General features: G+C 31.5%; 1 protein-coding gene across 7 annotated transcripts in view; it reads right to left on the reverse strand.

Annotated features, from left to right (window-relative positions):
* The window catches only part of EMC2 (ER membrane protein complex subunit 2), a 128,880-nt gene that overhangs the window by 65,395 nt on the left and 46,711 nt on the right, over nucleotides 1-16,774 (reverse strand). For 4 of the 7 annotated variants that reach the window (XM_002759299.7, XM_008983349.6, XM_078353335.1 and 1 more), the window contains 4 exons: nucleotides 12,821-12,902; nucleotides 11,896-12,006; nucleotides 9,627-9,731; nucleotides 398-874 (listed from right to left, as the gene is read on the reverse strand). In XM_002759299.7, the coding sequence (XP_002759345.1) occupies nucleotides 788-874; nucleotides 9,627-9,731; nucleotides 11,896-12,006; nucleotides 12,821-12,902 (385 nt within the window). In that variant the 3' untranslated portion in view covers nucleotides 398-787. Of the gene's footprint in view, nucleotides 1-397; nucleotides 875-9,626; nucleotides 9,732-11,895; nucleotides 12,007-12,820; nucleotides 12,903-16,774 lie in introns of those variants that run through there. The other 3 variants (XR_013528157.1, XR_013528159.1, XR_013528158.1) reach the window with 1 other exon arrangement.

The following is a 16,774-nucleotide window of genomic DNA, read 5'->3' on the forward strand; positions in this document are numbered from 1 at the left end:
AAAATTAAAAATAACTCGGCCACTACAATCCCTATACGATACTTGAATATTCTTTCATGTAATTTACTATTAAAAGGTTCAATAAATATAACTTGCATAAAAATTAAATTTAGTTTTTATAACACATATTTACCTTAAGGCATTTTATAGGAAAAAATCTCAATTATGTCCTACATTAAAACAAAAATTTTACAAAGAAATTGCTGAACTTTGGAGAATAACATATTTTAAGCAAGATTCATCAGAAGGACATTATAGCAGAGAAAATAATTCAAATAGCCTACTCAAATGTACAGCAAAATCCAACTCAACAATATAAACAAAGTCAAAATAATCTGATTCTGTCAACTACATATGCTGTGTGTTTCCTATCACCAGTAAGGAGTTAACTAGAAACTGAGTTCTTAAACAATATATTTATTATGCATATAACAAAATGAAGTGAGAATCTTCATACACAAGTTTAATAAATCATCATGGTTTATTTAACAAGGTTATTCTACATTAGTTTATATATATATATGTGTGTGTGTGTGTATGTGTGTGATATAAAGAGACTGATGTACAATCAATAAGTCTTAAATCTCTCTTCCATGGATTTCCCCCATCTTCCCACTTAGCAGTAAAAGGCATTTTTAGGTTTATATAAACACATTCTTTACAACTGTCTTCTTAACAGAAAATTACTGTAGTATATAAATAGCACTGGGTATTTAGTAAGTAAGTTACAGGCCAATAAGTTCAATTGTGCGGTTTTGAAATCTAACGTCAAAGAGTTTTTGAAACCTTAAGACTGGGTGATCTGTAATGTTTCCAACATGTCTTCGACTGCCTTAAGAGAATATTTGGTTTCCTTCTTACTTCGACCTGCAAACTAATTAAAAAAAAAAAAGCTCAATTAGGCTCAATTTCAGTGGCAAGTTCAAAATGACAATCTTACCTTCACATTGCTACTGAAACTCAAAATTGACTACTCTATCATATGTAGGAAATCAAATACAGTCTTTGTTTTTTCAGTATGAATAAAATTTGGGTATTAAGGACATATTCCTTTAAGGTCTTACCTTCAGTTTAAGTGTACAGAGATTTCACTGAACACTTGACCAGATTAAGTGTTTATGTAGTATAATAACCTATAAAATCATAGATTTGAAACTATCCTATTCAGACTCAAAAATATGAAATAAGAATAATTTTAAAATGCAATTTAGCTTATATTTGTGTAGGAATGTGAACCATTTCTACTTTTCTGACCTCTAAAAAGATTTTTACAATTTCAAACAAAGGTACAATGTAAATATTTTATTAAACTTTTTAAAGTTACAAGTACTCTAAAATTATTTAAAGTAGCTAATAATTTAAGTTTCCAGATTTATTAAGTAACTAAATGATATGGTTGTGCAAAGAGTAGTCAAGTAAAACTCTATGCTACACATTAAAACAATGTAAACATGTTTTAAAGTATGCATTTCTACTTTAATCATTGTAATTTACATTGTAAAACTCATTGGGATTGGATTTTTACTATGAAAACAAAAGATAATGCATCTAGTATATACACAAAATATACCCTATATTTGTGTTTTTAAAAGCAAATTCATGGCATATTGAATTCAATATTGTACACATAATCACTGGAGGGAAAGACTGAATACCACATGCTGATTTCAAAATGAGTTTTTTAACTGGACTTACAATTCCCATCAAATATCAGTCTGATTTAAAAAGAAAAATTTACTAGGTAATTAAGTGTTCCTTGGTGGAGATGGGAGAAATTTTATTATATATATACATTACCCATTTTTCCCCTGGTTAAATATGACTAAAATACTTGGTACTAGCAACATGCAGTGTTTTCAAGTTAGCATCAAACCACTCAATACATTTTCAAGTGATTGATCATTTCTTCAAATAACAATGCTGTCTTAAGCCCTTTGTACTTGATTTATGATGTGTTTCTCATCTTTCGTAATTAATTTGGCAAACTTCTCACAACCTGTTCAGAAAGATTAAGTGATCAAGCACAGGTAACATCATAGAAGCAACAGGCTTCAGGAATTGGTAACCTGTCTCTAACCCCTCTGGCTACAGCTTAACATTATGATTCCCCAACTTCTTAAACTCTAAACCATTAGATTAGTTTCTGTAGTTCAATCCTAATTTGAAAAAGTGAATAAAGGATGCTTCCAGGGGAAATGCCAGAGGAAAAAAAGCTTATAATAAAATCAAGATCACCTTGCCTTTCAAAAGGCATCACTAATTTAAGGAATTTATATGTTAAATATGGTAACAGCAGTATCACATTTAAGGCTTTGTCTTTTTATAATTTCCCCTGAGGACTAAAGGCTGTGAGGTGTGTTTATTACTTCTGTTATCCAGTTAATAAATTCACTTTCACGAGGATTTACCAGGAACCAGAAAGCTTTTTCTTTTACCACCATTTATGCAACATAAATAGGAATAGTCTTAATCAGACACTTAAAAGTCTGAGAAAAAATTTTATGGGTTGGCAGAGGGGTACAGAATAGGATACCACACACAGTACCATTACCACATATTAACATTTATTCTAATGCTTTGAAATAGCAAAGTAAAAATAAAAAATTCTGTAGAGCTAAAACCATAACATGTATTTTTAAATACAGTATTTTCTTTGTTTGTACTTAAATATAAAAATAACACAGTGTGATCTTTTAAAATTAGCTAATTTAAAAGAGTCACCTAAGATGGTGTCAGCATTATTCACAACCAGTGCAATTTAGAATAAATCAAATGAATGTACTTGTGTCAGAACAAATAAAATAAGGTTGGAAATACAAATCTATCACTTCAAATTTTACCTGACATGCAATTATTCTGTCTATTCCAGAATTGTTTGGCAATTTAACTGATTAAGTCAGAATCATTTTTCCCTCAAATCATGATTTAATTTTCTATTTCCCAAAAGGACAGTAACAGAATCACCACTGCAATCATAAATAACATATAAATCACTAGCACAGACAGATTTACCAGTGCACCAAAGAAGCCTTTATCTGGAAAATTATTTTGAGTAGGTTCACATTAAAATTTTTCAAGAGCATTAATCAAATGTGTCTGCCTCTACTGAACATGCTAAACCAATTACCTAACTGAAGAGCAAATAGCCATATTCTGTTTCATCATTAAATGGAAACCAAAAAAAAAAAAGCAGTTATTGTAACCTAATTTTCCCTAATTTATAAATATATAGAAAGATCACGTGAAATATTATATACTCGATACTGGTTTATATGCCTAGATATGATTAAGAAATTCTCCCTGAGATTCCAAAGATTTACCTAGTTAACAAAAATGTCACTCTCTAAAAGTTACACTCTTCTACATTACCCACAAATTCTGTATTTTTATTTTAATACATTTAGATTCTCTATAACATGTATAAGAAAACTCACCAGAAAAACACACAAACACAAAAACCACCAAATAATAAAAACTTGCTTATCAAATTCAGAGGTCAGTGATTCATCCATTGTAATAACTGAGATACCTTGGGCTTAAATTTACCTTTATACAATTTGCGGAAAATAACATGGGTAGACAAAGTAATAGGATATACGAAATGGACTGTAGATGAACGAATCTCAAAAACATGCTTAGCGAAAGAAGTCAGATACAAAAGAGCATGTAACCTATGAACTCATTTACACAAAGTTCTATTATAGGCAAAACTAATTTTTGTTGATAAAAATCAAATCAGTGCTTGTCTGTCTCCCAGTGGGGGATGAGGATGATTGCAAAATGACAGGAGGAAACTTTCTTGGGTGATGAAAATGCTATTTTGAGTGGAGGGCTGGCAAGGGGTGTACACATTTGTCAAAACTCAAAAGTGCATATACTTCAAATACATGTACTTATTACATGTAAATTACACCTCAATAACATGGATAAAAAGGAACTAAAACAAAAAGGATGTGATTTATGGAGTTATACAATAATATAGTAAATTGCCAAATTACTACGTATGTTTCTTTTCCCACTGAGAGGTGAAGTCTTGTACCCCTTGAGTCTGGGTTGACCATGAGACTTGCTCTGACTCATGGGATATTAGCAAAATGTGACATATCCAGAGGCTTACAAAGCACATGGACATTGGAGCTTGCCTGCTTGCTGTTCTTCAAACCCTGAGATCACAATATGAATAAGCCCAAGTTAGACTGCTGAATGAGAGACATGGTCCAGTACCCCTAGCTGACAGAGAGAGCCAACTGTCAAGCTATTGTTTAAGTGAGGCCATTGACCACCAGCACACTGCAGAAGTATGAATGAGCCCAGGCAAGACTAGCAAAATTACTCAACCGATCTCAAGCCTACCCACAGAATCATAATAAGTTCGTATTTAAAACTACTAAGTTAGCAAAAAGTAATGGATAAAAATACTTATGAAATCTGATTCACAGGGGAAAAAAACCACAGAATCTTTGTAAAGAAAGTATTGAATATGAAATCTTCAAAAGCACCAAGAAATTTTACTTAAAACTTGTTATTTGTGTCAAGAGGTTAAAATAAATTTTTTTATTTTATCAAGAGGTGATTCCCAGTTGAGCACTGGAAGTTGCTACAGAGAAACCTGACATGACCAATTGAGAGGTATGTTATCTTCCGAGGTTGGTATCTAAAATAAATGAGAAAAATTATTTGTATTATCCTTCCCTATGGAGTGAAGGAAAGGCAGATCACACTTTCAATAAAGATGTAGAAAACATCTCTAGGTACAATGGAGTTTACAGTGCAAAACTCAAGGAACAGCAAAAATGATGCTTTCAGAGTTCTTTCCAAAGAACACTGAGACTTTATAAACAATGAAAATAAGACTTTATGAAAAGAAAATTCGATCTAATAACATACAATTAGAAAGAGAGACAGAATGGCAGGGAGGGCAAATGTTACCAAGGAACAAGATTTGGTTCTATGAACAATGGCTGAAAATACTGAAATAACAGATTCATTTCCTAGTGGTAAAGTATCTCATAAGGCAGGGAAAAGCATGTCTACCCAGGGATCTAATCAAGGGAGTCTTGTAACACTGAAGAGACAGGGAGAAGGAAAAACAACAAAGCAAAACTCTTGAATTCAGTTACTATTGAGAGTTTTATGTCTGAAATGAAAAGAGAAACATGAGGGGATAGGGTATCAATTGTTTATATAATAAAATAATTGAGGAGGCATGACAACTTCAGATACATTTACAACTATCTTTATAGAGGCAATATACTTTAACCCTTAAGAGTACCAACCCTGTAGTCAGACTGCCTGGGTTTGAAAAGAGCTGTCATGAACCAGCTGTGTCACCTTGGGAAAGTAATCTTTCCATGCTTTAATCTCCTTGTTTATAAAACAAGAAGAGTGCGTAGGTTATAATAAATTGTTTATGTTTGCTTTTATAATTAGTTATTATTATTGCAATGATCAGAACAGCTATAATAAAGTGAACTTAAAGACTATGATTAACAAACACAATGTAATGCATATTACTGTGATTTGGTATAAATTATGTTTTAATTTCTTCAATTCTCAGAGTATTTTATTATGTCCATCTTGCAGAAGAAAAGCTATGCCAAAAGATGTTATGTAATTTATCCAAGTTTGCATAGCTAATAAATATCAGAGTCAAAATTTGAACCCAAATAACATATATCTAGCATCTGTAATCTTCTTTTACTACAGTGAAGTAGTTTCCATGGACAGGACTCATGATAGAATACAAAGATGAACAGAAACACTGGATATCCATAGGAGTAGCAATTGACCCCCTATTTCACATCATACATAAAAATCAATTTAAGGCCGTATGTGGTGGCTCACACATACAATCCCAGCACTCCACTGGGAGGCTGAGAGAGGAGAAGTACTTGAGGCCAGGAGTTTGAGATTAGCCTGTGCAATACAGCTGGACCTCATCTCTACAAAAATTTAAAAATTAGCCAGGCATGGTGACATGTACCTATAGTCCCAGCTACTTGGGAGGCTGAGGCAGGAGGCTCACTCAACCCAGGTGGTTAAGGCTGCAGTGAGCCATGATCATGCCACTGGACTCCAGCCTGGGCAGCAGAACCAGATTCTGTCTCCAAAAAAAATCAATTCCAAATGGACTGTGGATTAAATATGAAAAGTAAAAGAACAGAAATTCTGAAAACACACAGAATTATCTTTATGACCATGAATAGCAGAAGACTTCTTAAACAGAACACAAACAAACAAAAATCATAACAGAAATGACTGAGGAATTTGAACACATTTCATTTCAGAACTTTATTCATCAAGATCATATGACAGTGAAAAAGTAAGGAATTATACTTATTTGCTTAAACATATAACTAAAAAAGGGCCCATAAGCAAAAAAATTAAAGAAATACGTCATGCAAACCAATGAGAAAAAGATTTCATGAAAGTGGATATCCAAATGGCAAATAAATGATCATCAAGGACATTCAAAATAAAACCATGAAATACCTCTACACATGTACCAGAATGGCTATAATTACAAAGACTGACAGAATCAAGTGTTGGCGAAGATGTGGGACTATTAGAACTCTTAAATACTGCTGGTGGGAGTAAACTAATTTGGAAAACTGCCTTTACCTACTAAAGTTAAATATATACATATTCTATAATCCAGTATTTTCACTCGAAGGTATACTGAACTGCACATACAATAAGAACTGCACATACATGTCCACCAAAAGACCTATACAGCAATATTCAGTGTAGTTTATTCACAATAGTCCAAATAGAAAATATTCCAAATGTACATCAATAACTGACGAAATTATAACATTCATACAATAAACTACAGTAGAAGAAAATGAATGAACTACAGACATAAACAAAGATAAATCTCATAAACTGAATAATGAAAGAAATATGCAAGACAAAAATGAATACATACTGGCTGATTCCATAAACTATACATTTATAAATGAATACTCTTAAGGAATATAGGAGGAGAAATTGAGAGGACTTCTAAAGAGGACTTTAGGATGCTACAATGTTTTATATTTATTAGCCTGGATACATTTACCTTTTATTAGTCACTGAAATATACATTTATGACTTGACTTCTTTTTTCTGTTGTAATTCTTATTTCTATGTTATAATTTAATATAAATTGATTTAAAAATATAGTTATGTCTGAAAGCACTCTGAGAATGTAACTGTTTTTATGAATATCTTAAAAACAATGATGTAGTATGCATAGTGTTAGTTTTACATTACACAAATCTTACCTTCAAATCACAAACACACACACGCCCCCAAGCCTACTCTGTGTGGAACTCCATTACAGATCTAAGTTATCCCAAACTACATTTGAAGACACACAGCTTCACTAATATTTATAAATACTCTGACTTACAATACGCCAACAAAACATGCTCTATAACAGATAATAAAAGTACACAAAGGTGACTCTCAATGATGTGATTACACAGGCACTACATTTTAAAAATCTCCTCAATCTTCTCCAACCAGAAGGGCAAAAACGAACAGCAATTAAAAAAAAAAAACCAACATAACAGAACCCAAGCCCACAGATGACATTTTCAAAAAACTAGTTAACAGTCAATTTTCTAAACCCTAGAATGTGACTATGTCATCAAGAGCAGCGCAACCTATAAAAGATTAACAATTGAGTGGAAGGAGAAATAGAAAATAGTAGAGGACAACCTACTACTCCACAAGAAACCAAAACCAAACAACTTATGAATTCCTAATCTACTAAACAAGAGAACCTGAGTTGATGCATCTGCCAATGGCCTAGAAAAGTCTTTATAAGCTCCAAAACAAAGATAAGTGTAAAAAACTGCTTACAAATATGAGACAAGTCTAACTAATACCTTAAAATTTCTAAAATATCTGGCAAACGCCCTCTTCCAAAAGGACAAAACCTAACACCCTGAAGAAAAACAATTAAAAACTGAAACCAAACTGAATAGGGCAGAAACACCAGGGTAAGAAGGAGGGATGGTTCGGGTAAGGAGGAGTAAGGAAAGAGGTGATGCCCAGAGACAGCAATCCCAGAACAAAACAAAACAAAAAGGAAGAAACACAAACTGTAACGACAATAGGTAACATTTAAAGCTGAGAGCAACACCTCAGAATTCAAGATCTTCAGAGCTCTAGAATTGAAAAGAGAGCTGAAACCAAAAAATCTTTCTGAGTCACACTCAGTTCTCAGTTCTAAGAAAAACTGGCTATCCAAGGTCATATTTGAGTTCTCTTTAGCAAAAAGGAGGCAGCCATACAATAGCCAAGCTGGGAAAGTTATCCTAACCTAACTTCAACTCCCCACCATGCCATAAACATCTCCTCCTAATAGTCCAGGAAAACTACCTCATTTAAACATGGAGAACAGGAAAAATATAAATCGACTTCATAAAAAATATAGAGAAAACAGTAAATACAGAAAATGACAAAATAATTTGAAAGAAATGAATAATAAAGGACATAGAAAAAGGAAATGTAATATACTTATTACTGAAATCCTGAAAAAGAAAATTAAGCAGAGAAAAAAATGCTTGTAATTCTAAAAGCAACTTTTCTCAAATAAAAGGGCTAAATTGGGGTACTAAATAGGAGTACTGTGTATTTGGGAAAACTGACCCGAGAATAATCAATAAAACAAATCATAGTAAAACTATTGGAATTTAATGATAAAGAAAAAACTCCTTTGAATAACCAGACAAACAGTCTAAATAACTTATGATAAAAAGCAAGTCAAGATGGCATCATACTTCTTGGGAGCAACATTTCATTCTAAAACAGAATGAAACAGTTGGGCATGGTAGTGGCTGCACTACCATGTAGTCCCAGCTACTTAGGAGGCTGAGGTAAGAGAACGTGAAGCTAGGAGTTCAAGGCCAGCCTGGGTAATATAGCAAGAACTCATCTCTATTAAAAAAAAAATCTGAACAATATGCTTAAGATATTTAGGTAAAGTACCAAAGGGTATATAAAAAGCCAAACTGTCTTTTAAAAACAAAGGCTATAGGCAAATAGTCATAAACATGCAAGATGTAAGATGTGTTTTCCCATGAGCAAATTTCTCATGAAAAATAATTTCCTAAAAAAATTTGCTAAGAATGAGCTTTAGAAAACTAAAATACAAATGGGGAAGTTTCAGTAAAAGATCTGGAGTAAGTAGACTGCATAAGCTCTGTTATGCAGTTTCACATTTTTAAAAAGGCCTAACTTACTTTTAGGCTTTTCTTCCTTCTTTTCTATTTCTTGAGATACCTATGATTAATAATACACTCACATACCCAACCTGCTTCTGAAATGCAACATGATTTTTTTTTAATCCTTTCTGAGTTTTTAGAATTACTTTGCATTTGCCAAATGCATAACCACTGAAGTTTCCAGATGGTAATGCTAATTATTAAATAATAATACTAACAGATTCCTCGAGGGGAAAAAAGGGTAGTCCTAAAACTACAAATTAATTCTACACAATTAAAACCCATTTGATAAAGCCCCAAAGGTATATATAAGTCAAATGCTAGACATCTGACTTTGTAGTCTGTAGAAATAAAAGTAACTAAGAAATACATTAACTGATCTACATAGCAAAATGATCAATAAATACTAACCTGATAAGCTCTGTTTATTTGACTAGCTGCCCAACTAGCATATTTCATGTTGTCCTTTTTCGTTTTTGCACTTGCTTTTGGATTAGAAGCAATATGACTTGCCGACTAAAAACAAGCAAACAAAAACATCAAAAGCAAAATTCCTTTTTTGCTAGTCAAGATAATAAAAAACATAAGGGACATGGTTGCAATGGGATGATAATAAAGAGTGTTTAAAAACTGTACCAAAATAATTTTTAATACAAACATAAAGTTGAATATTAGTGCTTAAAAGTGAAAATATATTTTAAAATACAGTATAATCCAAAATAACAGAAAGAGAAAGGATATTTTAAATAATGCCTAAAATTATTTAATTATGTATCTACAACAGCTCTTAAAGATAAAATTCCATACAATTTAAATAAAGAAGCTACGAAAGAACACTTTAAAAACGAAAAGCACTTTACCAGTGTAGGATATTACTGGTGTTATTTCTTTTTATTGAATTACATAAGCTTGTCAATGTCAGAATCATAGAATTATCAAATATTTATAGAAAAAGCAAACTCAAAAATAATGTAGCCTGATATCCTACATTAATAGGTAAAAGAAATTTAAGTCCAATAGGTGAGATTTAACTTGACCCAGGCAAAATAGTGGATCTTTGAAATAAAGAAGATCCTATCTCTAATCCATTTCTCTTTTCACTATACCATGAGTTTTCAAACTGTGTTTTGAAAGAGAACTAATTAGTCTCTGCAATTTGATCCACCCTCTCTTTTTTAAAAATGTATTTAAATGAGGAGTCTTAATCTGGGATCTGCGAAAGAATCCATAAAACCCCAAAACCATATCCTAATTTTAAAATATACATATCACTGCGAAGAGAAAAGATATAACTTTAATTGTACTCCTTAATATATTTTACTCTTAAAAGAATCTGACCATGTGATTCGAAAAAAGGTTAAGCCTTTCTTTTATACCTAGCCTGTGCTATAGGCTTTCAGATGTCTCCCTCTCTGCCAGTGAAGAATCTATATCCCAAACTCTGATTTTTATACCTCTATGTCTTTAATGTTCGCTTCTTATTATGAATTTTAGTAGATGTAGAGGTTAAGAGAAAAACTGTGGAGTTAACTTTCTGGGCTGGAAACCCCACTCAATCATTTAGGAGCTCTGTGCCCATCTTTGGGCAAATTAATTAAATTTGTGTCTCAGTTTCACCATCTGAGGATAGTATAAAGCACCTACTCAATAGTTGGTGTGAGCTGTGAGGATTTGTTGATTTAAAATAAAAAATGGAGCTCAGAACAATGCCTGGCACATAAAGTGCTATAAGCTATTAATAATTTGCTATATATTATACAGTTTTATAAAAACTAGTATTTATTTAATAAAAAGATACTGGTAGTACAGTATATATTCAAGCCACTCCAACTAACTTTGCTAGAATCCAGGAAAATTTTCTTGAAATTTCTTTGAACCATTTTCTAACCCTATTTTGCCATTCCTTTCTAAAAATTATTTCATTTTTGTCTCTTCCTATCTCCATTTCTTCAATCAATTCTTTTTAACTGAGCTACAACGAGAAGACACTCATCAAGAAGTCCGTCACAAGAACAGGATAAATAAAAAATTCAAAGAACTGACATATTAAAATTTATTTTTCCCAGCCTTTCTCATTGTAGAGAGGTGCTCACTTTATATATATGTTTTAAAGGTCAGCAAATTCTTCAACTATTTCCCATAGCGCTTATTTATTGACTTTTCTAAGCTCTGCATTTGGCATACCTAAACAGTAGGTAATTATATATTTCCTACAATTTTCAAACTATTTTTCTACACCATAAAAAATGTTTTAACTTGATATATTAGAGATTTTATTTCTAATGTCTTTTACTGGTATAGTTTAAAAATACTTCATACAACTATAATTTAGGGAAGAAATACAATAATGTTGGACATAAACCCAAAAATATCATATTATGTTTTTATGTATCATGTTATGTTCATATTATGTTTTTTTCCTGTTACTATTTAATTTTATAAGGGCAGATTTCAATTCTAATATAATAAAGGATATTTTACCAAAAAATGTTAAACAGCCAGGCTGTAGGAACATTCAAAAAGTGGCTCATAAGCTATTGCTCAGAATTAATTATAGAAAAACAGCATATGCTTATCAGTAAAATACAAAAAACAGAAGAAGAGTGATTGGAGGAGATAGTTAAGTGAATTTTAAGTGACAGATTTTTAAAAATAACATTAAACATGCACCTCAACTCACCATATAAAGCCCAAACAAAGCTCTCATATTTCTGTTGTTCAGTTTCAATGCCTGTGCAAAATACTTTCTTGAAAGTTCGAGGTTTTCAAGTCCACCTTGGGTATATTTAACCTGTTAAAAATTGCAGAGTGCTGAAAACTGTTTATTTTACTACTTTGAAATATAGCATGGTTTCATCATACCATAGGCATTAAGTAATTGAAACAGATATTCTCTGTAAACAAATACAAGATGTTAAAAGAATTCACCTAAAGGTTTTTAAGGCTAATCTAAAACTTAAAACACAACCTTCCCCAAAAAGCTATTCCATTCTATGAACATTGAGATGACTGAGTAGTTTCTAAAACAAAAATGCTGCCACAATAAGAAGCCAGAATAGTTTCTATTTCAACTGCCTTGCAAATGCTTCATTTCACATAATATTTTCTATTACTGGTATTATAAATGTGGACTTAGATACTGAATTGTCCTTTTATAACCTGCAGAGACATTCTTTAATGATGAAGTCCTTTTAGTCTTACAGCATTCAATTGTACTGCTATTCTTTGCAGTACCTGAATTAAATAAATACTTCCTAAGTCCCAATTGGCTTTAATACAAATTCCCTAGAATACGAATTTTACAACCACAATCACTGTAAATGCCTCCGAAGCCATTAGGTGGTGACAAATGAGATATACTATAATTAGGAAAGAAAACAGTACACAAATATGAAAATACAAGGAATATCACTGTTTTAAGTATGACTTAATTGAAGTCAGTTATTTCCATTGCAATGTTAAACTTTTATTCCCACAACTCAATGCTCATCAGATGTTTTAAATATTTATGTACTTGTTTAACATGAAAGAAATATTCCTAGTTCCATAATAATACCGAATAGTAACCAAAATAAAATTATATGCCATTGTTTGAAAACACTTACTTCAGCATACTGCTGACAGTATAAGTGGTTGTGTGGATTAGTCATCATTAGTTCCTCTAAACAAAAGGCTGCTTTTGCATAGCTAAAAACACATCAAAAAGAGAAAATAATTTTAAAAGTCACAAATTTTATCTTAGTTACACCTTAAAATAATTTAAAAACAACTTTAGTGATGTTAAACAATTTATTCCAAAAATAATTTACATAGTCTTATTAATAAAGTATTTGTCATCTGAAACTCATAAATATCAATGACATTAAATTTTTTCATGAAATTAATAAACATCGGCTTAAATCTTAAAGCTGCCTCTAAACAATCAATAGATACCACATTTTAAAAATTGGGTCACTACTACTACAACCCATCACAACTAATAACAAAGGCTTCAAAACCCTGGATCAAGTTGTATATAAAACAACTTCTGGAAGTTGACTGATGATTTAATAAATATTTGAACAGCTAATGTTTACGGAGAAAATAAACATTTTCTTAAATATTCTCTACTCACTAAAAATTCTTCATAGGCATGTATTTAGCAACAAATTCTATTACAAAGATTTCTCTCATTACTTCAGTTTACTGTCAAACACTAAATTAAAATAAAGTTATAAATTTCTACCCATGAAAAATAGATTAAGTTGGTTTTTATATATACTCTGCTATTATTAAATCTTGTGGTAGAATAAACAAAAATCTTGCTGAAAACCTAAGGAGACAGAACTGCAAGAAAGGGCTCTGGAAAAAACAGTTTTAAAACATCTGACTATAAATCACTAAATGTATTTTATATGTTTAATGCCATGTGACTATCTATCCTCACTAACTACAGGAAATCCTAATAAATACGGGTGTTAGAAGATTTCTTCCCAGTGAGGAAGTGATGACACTACTCAACAAAAAGAGGGTACCTAAAGTTATTGTTGGCATTTGTTACCAATATACAAAGGTATCTACCTTTACACTAATGCCTGATATATTTACTTTTAAAAATTATATTCCCATTTCACACATGTATACTAATAGCAGCTTTTACTAAATGCTTTTATGTCACTGTTCTACATGTGTTACATGTGTAGTAACTCATTTAATCCTATCAAAACCTTAGGAAGAAGAAAATTATTATCACCATGCTAGAGCTGAGAATACTGAGGCACAGAGATGTAAACTGAATCCCAGGCTTGTGCCACTCCAGACAGCCTGTACTCTTTAACCACAACATACGGCATTACACACCACATTGAAAAATTGAAGATGTCAATGGTAACATAAAAATATATATAGCAGTCACACCCAAAGGGATCGAGGACATAAATATACCTTGTTAATTACCTAATAATTACAGCATTTTAGATTTAGGAAGGAACACACACACACACACACATATATATATATGTACACACACACACACACACACATATACACTCTCATCCAAGATCATGCAGCTATTTAGCCCTTCTATTTTTAAATTCAAACCCTAGCACTGGTTCTTGACAGAGGATACGTATTTAATAAGACTAAACAAATGACTAAATAAATGTCTGAAACAAAAGTATTATGACTACCCACCTAGTATCTATTTATCACTCTAAAAGGGAAAAATTGTCTCTACCTTAAACACTTTATCAAAAGACAGTTATTTATCACTCTAAAAGGGAAAAATTGTCTCTACCTTAAACACTTTATCAAAAGACAGTTCTCTTGTAAATGTGTTCCTCTAATTATTAATAGTATGATGACAAAAATTCATATTAAGACTAAGTATAAAAGTTCTTAGTGATTTAAATGGGTTGAGCACAACTGTGATACTGTTTCTTACATAGCACAAAGCAAGATAAAATGAGGAGGTAGTAGTAAATACCAAGATATTTTCTCAAAAATCAATTAGCAGCACATATAAGAAAGAAAAGGATCCTTCCCCTACTTTTACAAAGTATACTATCAAACTAATTTTGTGAATAAAATATCGAATTAAATAAAAATAGAGCTAGAAGAAGCTCAAGAGATGGTCTAGGCCAGTCTTTCTAGGCCATTGTTAGGCCATACAGAAAGTGACTATTTCCTCAACCTTGTCAGGGATAATACATAGCCAGTACTATTCCAGGTGCATAGAGAAGTTATTCATTACATACAGTGACTCAACAAGACTAGGACTAGAGAAGTAAAAATAATTTGAATCTACTTAAAACAGAATAACAATTGTTATTATCATGCTAGAGTCAGTAGTAGAACTAAATAAAGTTTTCTTCTCTTCCTTACAAAAGTATATATAACTAAAGGTTATAGTATTTGGAACTGTATATTGCTTTACCAACAACACGATTTTTCCTTATAGAATTGTGATAATTTCCTTTAATATGGAATTTTAGAAGGCTGGACCTATAAAAAGGAACTGTAATCACAATCATAATGAAGTATAATACTAACTGTTCCTTGCTATATAGTATCTAGTTTTAATTACAAATCAAGTAAAATAAATTTGTGTCTTTCATAATGTGAATGTATTTTTGCTTACAAAGGTTGAGAATCCCTTAACCAAAATGCTTGGGACCAGAAATGCTTCAGATTTCAGAATTTTTAGATTTTAAAATATTTGCATTATCTTACTGGTTGAACATCTCTAACCCAAAAATCCCAGATCCAAAATGCTCCAATGAGCATTTCCTTTGAGCATCATGTCGGCACTCAAAAAGTTACAGATTTTGGAGCACTGTGTATTTCAAATTTTCAGGTTAGAGATACTTAAGAAGTAATACATATTGGTAGTGCTAACACATAAAAATTCAAGGTTTTATAAAAAATTTAGAACAAGTGTCTCAATATGGTCAATGGGTGTAACATACACCCATGGAATAACTAAAAACAAACTATAATTTATAAATCAGAAACAAACTTATAAAAATATAAAAAGGTTATGTGGCACAATTCTTTATCTTTTTCTCTATATAGAAACACTAAATAGGGCTATGTGAAAATTATACTATGGATATTTATTCGGAGTTAAAAATTCCAGAGCTGAGCATAGTGGCACACCTGTAATGCTAGTTACACAACAGGCTGAGGTGGGAAAAGCACTTGAGCCCAGGAGTTCAAGTCTAGCCTGGGAAACGTTGTAAGACCGGTGTCTCTTAAAGAAAAAAAATAGTTTCAGATCTAGGCTACCAAAGCTGCCTGTGACCTATTATACTTTAAAAAGCTTATAAATGTTCATATGCAGAAAAGAATACTGAATGTTAAATATATCTAACATTTCCTAAACTGCTACAGTTTTGCCACTGTGTCAAGACTAGCGCAAAACTGATATCCTACAATAATTTAACATCCCACCAAAAAATTCCTGCCTACTATAATGACTTGTTCAAACGTGTCAAATGAATCAAGTAAATTAATTCTAATTTTCAGTTTCAAAAAATCTGTAGATATGTATTTATACTCACCGAAATATAAATATTCCTTCTAAGTGTTCAATCAGGAAAAAAAAATGGTCATTTTGTAACTAACTGGCTTCAAGACCAAGTAGACTTTTGTGATAATTAATAAAAGGGAAGGCTGACCATATTGTCATTTCTGCTAAAAAAAATATATTTTTCAGGTGCTCCCACATCTTTATATTTCTTGATTTTTTTTGAGATTTCTGAGTTCATTTATGTGTACGTTCAATTCTATTTCAATAAACTCTTTAGATTCAAAACAAAGCAAAACTGAATGTGGTGTGACTTGGTGAAACAAATAAATAAATTTAATGGTAGGTTAAAAATAGGGTATAACCTAAATTTGATGACATAAATATTAGAAATACAGGCAAAACAATAAAACTGTAAATGAAGTAGGGAGAAAAAGGTGCTATATTTTTAAAGTCATTAAAAGATAGAAGACACAATGTTAAGAATTGATGTATCTGATTTTCTAAATACACATGTAAAGTTTATATCATTTAAAAAAGTCAGTATTTTAAA

The sequence above is a fragment of the Callithrix jacchus genome, chromosome 16 (genome assembly GCF_049354715.1).
Source record: "Callithrix jacchus isolate 240 chromosome 16, calJac240_pri, whole genome shotgun sequence".
Lineage (NCBI taxonomy): Eukaryota > Metazoa > Chordata > Mammalia > Primates > Cebidae > Callithrix > Callithrix jacchus.